Raw genomic sequence first — 13,072 nt, 5'->3', positions numbered from 1 at the left:
TAGATTTAACTAGTAAATAGCTCAGATATAGTCATTTCTTACAATGATAGAAAAAACTTGATCATCCGAACTAAATGCTTCATAATCGAGCTTACCTCCTCTTACTTTTATCCCAAAGTTATTAGACATACTAGAATCAAAAGACATAATAAAAGGAAAAAAAAATGTATCAAAGAGTTTAAAAGCAAAAATGTCATATGAGAAATGGTTAGAAGTATTAAAGTTCAATTAAATCTGGTTGACTTGAGAGCTAAAAGTCTATGAAGAGAGAGACTAAGACCCAAAAAAACCCTTTATGTAGCCAATTTAGATGTTAGATTGACATCTTAGATTGAGCCACTTCATCATAATGATTATCGAGAATAACCTTTGCATTCTCGGCCCTCTTATATTTAACCACCAAATTTCTCTCTCATTAATAAATGCAGTTTTAGATTAATTTGTACAAAAGACATCTTAGTCATTTCAAAATTAATTTTATTGTTCAAAGTATTAAAACGCCATGTCAACCACGTATCTATGTTGGCATAATACATTCTTTACGGCTCAACACAAAAGAAAAGTTACAAATCTCACGTTGGCTGTCAAGATAATAAGAAAATGAGAGAATTGCAAATATCACCAATACAACATAAGTCATGCCAATCTACATTGACAACGCTACCATGGACCTAATCAATGCTACCTTCATCCACGTCAACAGTTGCCACTCACTACCTCAATAAAATGAGGTGGAGTAATAATCAATATAAAAATTTTTCAAAGCCCACATTCAATTAATAGCTTGGTCTCACCAAAGATAAGTTAAATTGGTCCAACACATGATCATTAATCTAACACCTCAAACTACTAGCTGGGGAGACAAAATATTAAGGATATTTTTAGATTCAAAAGGCAAAATAGATTTTTCTCCTCATTAGTATAAGTCAACAAATAGCCAAGAATATTTCAGACTTTTTGGCTAAGCTGACATATCAAGTCGACTAGAATTCATAGGTCCGCGTTAGTTCAGCCACCTCATTTAGTCCACATGTTAAACCCCTAAGGTGCTGATTTAGCCCACCCTGAATGGAAAATCAATTGACAGGTCAACTCAGGCCTATTAAGTCATTTCTAGCCCTTAAAGTTGACCTTGGATAGTCTAAACTGCTCGTGACCCCCACCTTACAAGTATAAATAGCACCTTCTAAGTACCTTTCAACCATTTAGCTTTTCCTTATTTATTGCTTTCTCCTTTTTCATTCATTTTCTAGACCGATCATTAACTTAAGCATCAAAACATAAACACTGGAACCACCCTAACCTTTATTGTTAAACGCTCTCTTTTATTTTTTTGTTGTAATTTCATGATTTTATCCCTCACAAATAGCTCAACACATTCACATTTAAACAAAGAAATAAGAATCAAAACAATTTTTTATTTAAAAAATAAAAACAATTTTAAAGTGACAAAATATACATATTAATTAACAAATAATTAAGAAAATATGTTAAAAGTATATAAGAAAAACATAAGCTCAAATTGAATTTTAAAATGAGATTGACAATCATTCAATTGAGAATTCTCCCGTACATAACTATAAATATCCTTTTCAAATCAATTTATGTATAAATATCATTTTCAACATTAGTTTAAAAAGTTACATTTTCTTTTTTCCTCTAGGATTATCAATATCTTACTAAGAGACAATCATTTGTTGGACGTATCATAAATTTTAGAAAATATTTAACATTTATATTTAATTCTTCACATGTATATGAGGTGATTATATTGGCCAAATGTCATGGGGAGGTTAGATTAAGGCTATATTTGGTACACAAGATAATGATAAAATAGGATAAAATGATATTATGAATAAGATTATATTAAATAATATCATCTTATCTTATGTTTGATATGTATAAATATTAAAATATGATAATTTATTTATTGGTCAAAATTATTTTTCATCAAAATTTATACAATTTAAATTATTAATATAATTTTTAAGAATATAATAAAACATGTAAGTTTAATTCCACGAATTAAAAATAACTCTTTACTTTGGGAGGATTAAATCATCATATATCAAGAAATTGATAATCTTTTTTATAATCCTATCTATTTCAATCAGATACAAATCAAATATACTATAAAATGATTATTATACTATTTTATCCATTATCGTGTGCATCAAACATGAACTAAGTTTATTAAGATTTGGTTATTAAAAAATTCATGATGTAAATTATATGTTTTTTGAAATATTAATTTGTAAATTTTATTATAATTTACTTATCAAATTGGTAATTAACTTTTAATTTGAATTATAAAATATGTTTAAAAAATATTAAAATATTACTTTAAAATATTCTCTGATATTTTAATTAGAATTTGCCCATTACCAAAAGGGTGCTTTAAAAAAAAAGGATGTTTTTCAAAGGAAAGTAGAAGTTGGTTTTTTAGAACTAAAATGAGTAATTTTTTTAAATGGATTTTGAAATTAATAATAAAAGATTTTACCAAGGTCGTTAAAATCATTTCGAATAACATTTCGATTTTCTTTAAAAATATAGTATATGTCAGTATTAGTTATTTTGATATATTATTTCGAATTTTTGATTTAGTATAAATATATTTATAAATATATATGAACTTGTATATTATAATTTATTAATAATTTACAAAATAAATATGCAAGATCTTCAAAAATCAAATAAATAAGTTTAAAAGTATAAGAAATAATATAATAAAATTTTTATGATATTTTTAACACTTAATATGATTATATAATATTTAAATATTGTTTTATACAAATATTAAGACAAAAATTAAAAAAAAATTAACCTTTGTTTCATAATTGTTAAACTTTATAAATGGAGCGCAATTGCTTTCTTGAAAAGAAATTGAAATAATTCTAAATTTTAATTTGAAAAAAATAAAGTATAAAAGAAAACAAGTTATAATTAAAAAAAAAAAAAGGGAGAAATTCAACTTTTAAGAGTTATTTTACCAATTAATTTTATTTTTTTAGGTTAAAAATTATCAAACAATAAAAGATAAATTAAGAATTATAAAATATATTTCACATTCACGTATAAGCTGAAGAAAGTTAATTAACAAAAATTCACTGAAACTAATCGAAACCAATGAAAACAATTGATATTACTCGGTATCAAATTCGATACAAAAAATTATTTTTAGATGTATCGTATTTTAACCTAATAAAAACATATCAATCGATATGAGCGAAACAAAATTAATAACTATGATTTTTGTTTAATGTCACCAATCAAGTTACACTAATTCAATTGGAAAAAATACATAAAATTCAAATTATAAAATAAACAATATGTATTAATAAGATTATATTAATAATTAACTCTTAATTTTAATATAAAATATTTTTAAAATATTAAAATATTCATTTAAAAAATTTTTTGAGATTTTAATTAGAATTTGCATATCACTATGTGGGTGTTTTAGAAAAAAAAAATGTTTTTAAAAGGAAACTAGAAGTTATTTTTTATGAAAAGAAAATGGGTACTATTTTAAATGAATTTTTTAAACTAATTATAAAAATTTTTACTAAGTTGGTATGATAAGTCAAATTACATCATCTCTGTCGGAAAAAATAAATAAAATTAATATATAAAATAAAATATGTATTAATAAAGATTATTTAGTAATTTAGCTTTTTTTGAAAATAAAGTTTTTTTTTTAAATCATGAAAATAGAACTTGAATCGTATTTTTAACTAACTTCTCTCTATTTTTTCTCCATTGAACAAAATTGTACAGGTTACTTTGCTCTTTTTATATTTAAAAATGATTAATTTTTATTTTTAATTAATTTTTAAAATATTTAATTATTTATTTAACTCTTGAGTGGCTGTGCATAAAATTAGTACTATTATAAAATTCCTGATTAAATTCGCGTCACAACTAAAAAATGACACCAACTCAATTGAAGAATTGATATAAAAATCAAATAATATTTATTATAAAAAATTAAAATTAAAAAATACATAAATCTATCCAGTTAAAAAAACATAGCACCTTTTTTCACATATTATTCTTTTCAAAAGTAACTTTTTTTTTAAAACATTATGTTTACAAGCACATAGTTGGTCTGCCAAATTCTAATATTAATTAAAGTAACTTCTTAACTTGATGTCACGAGTCAAATGATATCAGCTCAATTGAAATTTTGATAAAAGCAAAAAAAAAAAAAATCTTTATATAGTAATAAAACATAAATTGATGGTAAAAAACTAACAATAGAGCATAAATTAGTGAGATTATTTCAGTGTATCACTTTTTTTAAAATATATTAAATTCACTTCCTTTTAAACAATGTCTTCACCTTTTTCCATTTTAAAATATTACAAAATTTCTCTATTTCACATTTTTCAAATATCTGTAATTTTCTCCTTTTAATATTTATTTAAATAATATAATTGCTTATTACTTTGCCTACATCTAGTTTTAAGTGAAAAAAAGTACAATGGCATAAGTATTTAATATATCATTAATTTTATATTTATTATTGTTAGGATATTTGGTTGTAATGTAAACTTGAGATTGATCCAAATTATTATTTTATTAATAAAAATATTTTTCTTTAAATTTAATTTTAAAATATTAGAATACTTACATAAATTTTCAAATTATTTTAAAAAGTTTTCAATCATGCTCAAAAGTTTTTGAAAATTATACCTAAAAATCTTACAAATCATTCTCACTCCTAAAATCTTCTCATGAACAAATGTTTTGAAATGTTTTGAAACTTTTCACAACTTTTCATGTATCTTGTTACAATAAAAGCAATGGAACTTTTCACTCTTTTCAGTCCTAGAGAATCCATTCCTACTAAGATATTGGAGTATACTTGAGATTAATACTTCTTACATCCCAAATTCTCTGTGTTATTGATTTTTATAGAATTTAAGAAAAAATTTTGATTTTAATGTATTTAATATTAAATTTTAATTTTTTTATAAAATTAATGTTTCCTGATTTTTAATGTCAAAGAGTAAAAAAATCATAAAAAATAATTTTAAAATATAAAAAAGTAAGAGTTTTAAATGTTAAAAAAAAAAAAAAACATAATTTTGAAATAACCCAAAAGAAAAGATGAACCAAAAAATGAGATCAAAAGAGTAAGAGATTCTAAATTCTATTGCATCTGCATAAGCACCTTATGCTGCTAAAAGTAAATAAATTTTGAACTTAGAAGTTCATTTAGGAAGATTTATGAACAATGTCCTGAAGATGCAGAAGTTAGGGACAAATGTTTGAATATTTGTCATTTATTAGTACAAAAGGATGCAAAATCAATGCCTCACCTATCTCATCTACTCTCTAAGGCCAAAGAGCAGGCCTTGGGTCTTCCTATTTGGTAATGCAAAGATACAAGTATTCAACAAAAGTAATTTAATTTCAAGACCAGTAAGAGTTATGCACCTCACCTGCTAATTTTAAATACAATACAATAATTATATAAAAACACACACAAAAACAATACAGTTTAAAATTTTAATAGAAATTGTATATGACTTTGAAAAAAGTCAAAAATATATTTTGCGTTTAACATATCAACACAAATTTAACACAAGTTTTGCAAACATGAAACAGACACGACATGAAAATATGAATTACCAAAATTACAACACACCATTATGATGTAGACATAAAGCAGTGAAAGAATATCTAAGAATAGAAAGACCATTTGAGAACAAGGAAATGGTAGGCATATTCCAATATCTACATGATATTTAAACACACATCATTATTCCAAGAGATTTCCACATGAAATTTTTAATTAAAATTTGGGCTGTAAAGTTGTGAGTTCCCAACATTTTGATCACCTTTTTCCAAAATCAGTATCCTGTAAGACTTTTTGGAGAAAGATATTTATTCAAAATCCCTCAAAATATCAATATGCCACAGTAATCTTTGGATGTTGTAGACCAAACATTTTAAAATACGATACAAAAAAATAAATAAATAAAGGTGACAATTTAAAATTTTAACAAAAACTAAAAATTGTATTTCGTATTTTTCATATTGACACAAATTATGAGATGCAATTTTCATGAAAAACACAACATAAATACATGAATTACCAGTGTTTTACACAACATGAATACACGAATTGCAAAGTCTAGGATGAAGTGAATACGACCTATTTAAAATTACTAAAAATCCAGACTGTTTGTTAAAAGTTATATATACTAAACAAGTGACAAGACAAATAGCCACCACCATATATGTTGGTCTTTAGATATACAATTGACCCTTTACCGTGACAATGTCTGATATTGCCTAAAACAAGAATTATCGATGCTCTGTGGAGAATTTAGTCATTTAAGTAGGTTAGATATGCATCTATAGATAATAATCTCATTTGCCAATCCCTCCAAAAGAAATTTGATAAATAGCTCTAAGCTGTTCAGCTGCAGGTTTTCTCATTCTCTCTCACTTTTTCCTTTTTCCTTTTTCCTTCACCAGTTCAAACAAATATATGACAATTCTGATCTATTAGCAATCATCAGAGCCATCACCCGCATATACATCATTGCCATAATCCTGATCAACAACAGATTTATTTTTTGTTTTTGATAACTTACTAGAAGATTTCAAGGGTTTCAAGGGCTTCCTGACCTTCTCTTCCTGTAACTCCAACCCCTTCTTTGAAGGTTTCCGCTTTCTTTTCAATCGTGTTCCTCCTGTGTCCTCTGAAAGAATGAACAATTTAAACACATAAGTCATCGTCCATTTGGGAAGCCAACATAGAACATCAACAATCTGACATAAGACTAAGATGCTAAAAGTTTATATGGATATTTAAATTTCCAGTCAATGCCATCTAGATCCAACTCAAAGTAAAGACAGTGGATTAAGCATTTTTTTCCCCAAACTGCAAAGATTTGCTTATAAATTATCTTGAGCTTTTTTATGAAAATCTAGAGAAATAGATTTTCAATTTATGTTATCATTTGCAATAACATTCTCATAATTTTAATAACATCAGAAGATAAAACAGTGCTTGAAACTAAGAAATAAAAACTAAAAAAATTGCTTTATCGCTGTTTAATCATAAAACATATTGCCAAAATCTCCTAAATGAGACAACTGAAATCAATTTTGACTCCTCCTACATATTGCATACAAAAACAATCTTAGCCATCCAGCAAGTCATTTCATTTGCAGAGCCACATAAGTTAACTTGACCTACTTGCCAGAGATGCTCACCAAAACCCCATCTCTTTGTTTAAAGGTATTGCATAATGTGGAAAGATTCAGTCAAAATAATGTCTAGTTCAAAAGGAACTGACTCATAATGCATCAATTTCCTTAAGATTCCATTCTACTTTTCTTTCTTATCTTCAAAAAGATCCATTTTGTTCACTCACTGTTTCTATAATATCATGGTGTTTTCTACACTAAATTGCAGCAGCTTGAAATTTTATCAGGCCAAACATTCTGTCAGAACCATGCCAACCCACCAATCCAATGAAGCTTTGGTTAAAATTGGTTGCATTTGACAATAATCATCTTCAGATTGTTAAGGGGAGAACACACCAAGTAAATCTAAGTTAAGATAAAATACCAGCATCCTGACCTGACTCAATAACAAAGGTAAATATTTGAATTCCCCTTTGTAATTGCTAACATTTACATTTATCACAATAGACTTTTACCGACACATGAAATTGCTTATTAGTGATATTACACCAGAAAACAATAAGAACATTTTAGTAGACAGTTGCTTCTATGTACAACAACAACAACAATAAACTAGGGCTTATATCCCATAACTTTGGGATCAGCTGTATAAAAGGTCAAAAAAAAGAATCATGTTAGGTTGTAATTTTGAATCTTCTTGCACCACTCATTTCTATCAAAAACAACATTTTCATCTACTTCCTTAACGCTCATACCATTTCTTATTACTTGCATCACAATTGCCTCTATTTTCGTTTAAAACATAACAACACCATTACAAAATTTAAATGAAATAAGAAAAAAAAATAATTGTGTAGAGTCCACATTTACTGGGAATATGCATGTGTAAAACTAGAAATTTTTCCAGTTAATAACAGTATTAATGCTCACTTGTATAATATTTTCCTAGATAGCATAACTAATTGTTATTAAAAATTAATTTAATATTTTGTCATTTTTAACTAATTACCAAAACGAAGAATCAAGAAAAGGTTAGTGAAATTAAGAAATAATATATGAAGAATTATGAAATTGTAATAGATGACAGTTTTTTTTTAAAAGTTCAATACATTTCAAATATAAATGATAAAATAGAAGTAAAACAAAAAAAAAATTTCTTGCATAAGAGAATAACAACAAAATTTGAATCTAAAAACTCTACCAGAACCCTCTATCCATCCAAATAACTTAAAATTCAGCACAAATGGCTAAGTGGCTTATTAGACCACTTTTTTACATTATACAGATTTAGATGTAGTAGGAGATAATGGCGTTAAGCATAATCCACACATAAGAATTACATATCAAAACCAAAAGTTTGTAATTCTCATTTTCCACAACATTGGCATCACCACTGCTACCTTTACGAGTACCCGAGAGATTGGGCTACAGCTCATGGGTTTTAAACTCATTTATTGCAACCTATTTTACAAATTAAGGACCAACGAACTTCACTGATTTATGTTGCTAGCATATTATTCCTCTTAAACTGGACTGAAAGAACCATGAAACATTTAGAATGTATTTGAGATGCACGAGTTTACCTTCAAGTGGACTTGAGGCATTGTTGGCTGCTTGTCCATTCCGTCCATTCTCTTCCGAAAGAGGAGATCCAGAATGATTACTATCGATCAACTTTGAAGAACTTCCCACACACTTGTCGTGCTGCTCAGAAACATCAGGACAAGGAATGGCTGGCAAGAAGCATAATTCTTCTTGTGACATATCTGAATCACTGAATGGATCCTTTTCCACTGTCACAATATCAACTTCATCATCTTCATTGGCATCTGACTCTTTCACCTACAACCATAAGGATATTTTAGAAACAAAAGGTTAATCAAAAGATTCAGGCACATGTTCTGTTTTCTGTCACCTTTTCAGTTTCGGGCACGAGATCAAATTCATCTTCTCGTTCTACATACTCCTCATTTTCTTCAAGCTCTTTGAAGTCAGGAGCAAATGCACTCCAGTTTTCAGTGTAGTCTTTAGCCCAAATATAAACCAAGCCAGTCAGGGAAACAGAGACAATAATAGGGTGGACAGGATGCCACGCTAAATCAAACACTGCTTCCTTCGGACCTTCAAGTATTTTTACAAGATGACCAGCCCTATCCCATATGTAGATCTTGTGCTCTCCTTTGCTAGCAGAAGCAGCTATTACCCACTCACCATCACCACTGAAACAAGGTGCTTTCCAATGCATCTTAGTGATTAAATCTTGAAACTCTCGAAAAAGAACTAAAGATTTGGACCCAACAGCCTTCATCTTCTCAACAGTATCTTCCTCTTCAATAGTCTTGCTAAGGTCATCAAAAGCTCCAAGTCCATCTTTCAAAGGCAGAAGATTTTCATAAATCCTGATAATTCGATCATTTGAACTTGCAAGGAGATACTGCCCATTTCTGCTGAAAACAATGTTCTTGATCACAGCACCACCAGAAATGGGAATCATAGCAAGTACTTTAACATTTTTGTGATCTATTATAAGTATTTCACCTTTGGAGTTTCCCACATATACCAGATCCCCATTCTTATTAAAGCATGCGGCGGTCAGCGTGAAAGGGGTTCCATCAGGGAACTTGTAGCGAGAAGGAGGAGCAACACCATTTCCCATATCAGGAACAGTGACTGGGAGTGCAGTTGTACTTCCAGTGTTTAAGTCAACAATCATTGGGGCAGATGATAAGGGGCAAGCTAAGCAGACAGATGGCATTGAAGAACCAGGATGTAGACGAGCTTGTAGAGGGGTTTGTTGCAGAACAATACGTGTAACCTTCTCGCCACTGAGAACATCCCAAAGTGTTAATGACTTATCAGCAGCAGACACAAGAATTCTATGACCATACTTTGACCAGCAGACACTTGTTATAGCAGCAACACAATCTCTATCTCTAAGCTCCTTAGCAATGCCCCTGGTCTCAAAATCCCAGATAACACAACTTCCATCAGAGCATCCAGCTGGTATAGAATTCAAAAACCAGAACCATCTATCAGTTGGGAAATAATTTCAAACACTGCGAGATTTTCTTCAACTTAAGTATAGAAAACAGCAAACAAATTAAAAGAAAACCCAGAAAAAGTAGTGAAAAAAAGTAAATACTGTTTAAACCAAATCACACAAGAGGAAAAGATATGGCATTTTATGGGATTTTCTTCTTTTTCTTCCTCAAACTGCGTGAAGCTATTGATAAATATCTATTGGGTTTTGCTTTTTCTTCTTCTTCTTCTTCTTCTCTTCAAATTTGTTCAATAATAATAAAAAAAAAACCCATTTTGCAATTCAAAGTAGCTCAATTCTCTAGGAAAAACTCTCCCATTTTGAAAATAAGAACAAAAACCAGCTCTTCAAAGTCAAAGACACTCATCATTCATGGCTGCAATTTTTTTTTTTTTTGAGATAGTTAAAGAGAGTGAGAGAGGTACCAGCGAGAAGGGTACCACGGCGATTAAAGGCAATGCATTTCATAACCCCATGCTCCAAATACTCTTCTATCACCTCCGGAAAATCTCCCTGGAGTGGATCTTCCAACAAAAAACCCATTTTTTTACATTAATCAGCAGAAAACCTAAAAAACTAGAAAATTTAATGGAAAAAAAAAAGAGAGAGAGAAGATGTCTTACCAATAATTGGGGCATTCATCTTCTCCTGTTGTTGCTCTGGATAAAGCCCCCACTGAGACAAACACCTAAAGAAGAAATCAACTCTCGAACAAGAAATACAAAAAAAAAAAAAAAGCTACTGAAGAAAGGATTTTTGTTTTCTTTGATTTCGAGTAAAGAAGAGAAGCAAAATCCGACGAGTTACCGGAAAGAAAATACTAAGTACTAACCAATATTTTAATTATTTAAAGAAATAAAGGGATTATTAGAGAGGGAAATCTCCTAAAAGAACAGTGAAAATTTCCCGGTTTTATTTAGATTCATTATAATCATTGTGAAAAATTAATTGTAGTCGTCCAAACAAACACACCAACGTTGTGCAGTAAAGAGAAAAAAATTTTGAAAGATAACTAGACAACATTCAGGGGTAAATGAGTAATTTTGAAGAAGAAGTAATTTTTTGTTTTGATTTTATTATTTGATTTTATTATTTAACCTAGATTTTAAGTTTTATCGACTGACTGGTGTGTTAGTGAAAAAAAAAAAAAAAAAAAAAAAAGTCGTTGCTTGTGTTTGAATATTTTCAATCGATCGTTCTTTGAATAATTTGATATGTTATTAAAATTAATATTTAAAATTTATATATTTAAAAATTTTTATACATATAATTTTTTTAATTAAATAAATAGCAAAGAATTAAAATAAATATTTAAGCATTTTCAAAACAAAATTAATTTTAAATTTTATATCTATTTTTATATATTTAATACAATATAATTTGAGTTTTATAACGATTTATCAATTGAGTTTTATAACAAAATTTATTGATATCATTTAATTGAATAACACTAAACTCAATCAGCTATTTTACTAATGGTACTAGTTTTATACACATCAATCTATAACTAAAATAAAAAATGTGTTTATTTAGATAAAAATAAAAAAATTATAATTATCTCAAAATGTAAAAGAAAGAAAAGAAAAACAGATATCTAACATAAAGGTTTTTAAAATTTAAAAAAAAAAAAGCATGTATAAGTCAATGTCAAAATATAAAATTTGATTATAATTGTTTCATCATAATTCATTTATTTATAGAGGTATTAATTTATGTTTTCCTATCATATTTTATATCATGTTTAATATGTATAATGATACAAATTATTAGAATATAAACATGATATAAATTATAAAATATATTTAATTTCAAATATAAATACGACATATTTATTATATATATTACACATGTCATAACATAACTAGCATAAACAGCACTGATAACACTGACATACATGAAAAAATATAAATAACACTAACATGTACGAATAATACTAAGATACACAAATAGATAATAGATACATATCATCAAACATCATATCTAATCTAAAGCATTCTATCTTACCAGCTTCTGAATATTTAAAAAATAACAATAATTTATAAGTTATGTTTTAATAATATCGTATCATATAATATAGAATAAATTATATAATTTTGTTGTTATATATATTATTTAGAATAAGTATTATTTTTAATTTCAAATGTATAATTTTTTATTTTAACTTTTATAATTTAAAATAATCACATATCATAATTCATATTATTAAGATAATCACATAATTTATTATCATTATAAATGTTATTTCTTATCATTATAATATATTCTTGTATATTTATATGATCATATTGTTAGATATTAATTGCTATTAACAATTAAGGGATATTTGATTCGTAAAATTTTTTATTCTTAAAAAAAGTATAATCATCACAAAAGTGTGATATATAAGATTTTATTCCATTTTCAAGATGTTTCTTATTTAGATTTATTTATTTACTTTAAGAAAATTTACATATATTAAATATTTAATAATTATCATAATCTCTTTAACATATATAATTCATTTTAAAAAAGATTATTTAAAATATTTTTTAATAAAAAATACTTTAAATAATTTATTTAAAGTGTTTTTGATTAAAAAATATATTAAATAGTTTCTTTCATTTTTTTAAAAGAATTATTTAAAATATTTTTCAAAAAAATTTCTTAAATAAGAGGAACGCCTTAAATAATAGTAAATGAAAAGGGTGTAGTGCGGTTGCACCTCTCGTATCTATGGCTCACCTTACTCTATATTTACTCCACCCTACTTGCTTAGCCCTTGGATCAATCCCTCTCTTATTTAGTTATTTTTTTAATTAAAAAGCCAATGATGTTTTGTTTGACCAGGTCTCCCTGCATCTCTATTTCGGCCAACTCCCTTTT

General features: G+C 27.1%; 1 protein-coding gene across 3 annotated transcripts; it reads right to left on the bottom strand.

Moving 5' to 3' along the window:
* Window positions 1-6,071: 6,071 nt before the first annotated feature.
* On the bottom strand, window positions 6,072-11,195 carry LOC111297044 (protein RBL-like). Of its 3 annotated transcripts, XM_022891627.2 has the most exons (6): window positions 10,834-11,195; window positions 10,636-10,734; window positions 9,086-10,170; window positions 8,754-9,012; window positions 6,646-6,719; window positions 6,072-6,570 (listed from the first exon to the last, which is right to left on the bottom strand). In XM_022891627.2, exons 1-6 carry the CDS (start codon window positions 10,850-10,852, stop codon window positions 6,523-6,525), a joined length of 1,584 nt encoding a protein of 527 aa, XP_022747362.2. In that variant the 5' UTR covers window positions 10,853-11,195; the 3' UTR covers window positions 6,072-6,522. The 3 variants fall into 3 exon arrangements, with proteins under 3 accessions (XP_022747362.2, XP_089597331.1, XP_022747361.2); XM_089741205.1 differs by having other exon boundaries at window positions 6,072-6,719; window positions 10,651-10,734; window positions 10,834-11,193; XM_022891626.2 differs by having other exon boundaries at window positions 6,072-6,719; window positions 10,834-11,191.
* Between the last annotated feature and the right edge of the window lie 1,877 nt (window positions 11,196-13,072).

Source organism: Durio zibethinus, chromosome 12 (genome assembly GCF_047325235.1).
Source record: "Durio zibethinus cultivar Kanyao isolate XHJ-2024 chromosome 12, ASM4732523v1, whole genome shotgun sequence".
In the NCBI taxonomy this organism is placed as follows: Eukaryota; Viridiplantae; Streptophyta; class Magnoliopsida; order Malvales; family Malvaceae; genus Durio; species Durio zibethinus.
This window is presented reverse-complemented; position numbering and strand designations above follow the sequence as displayed.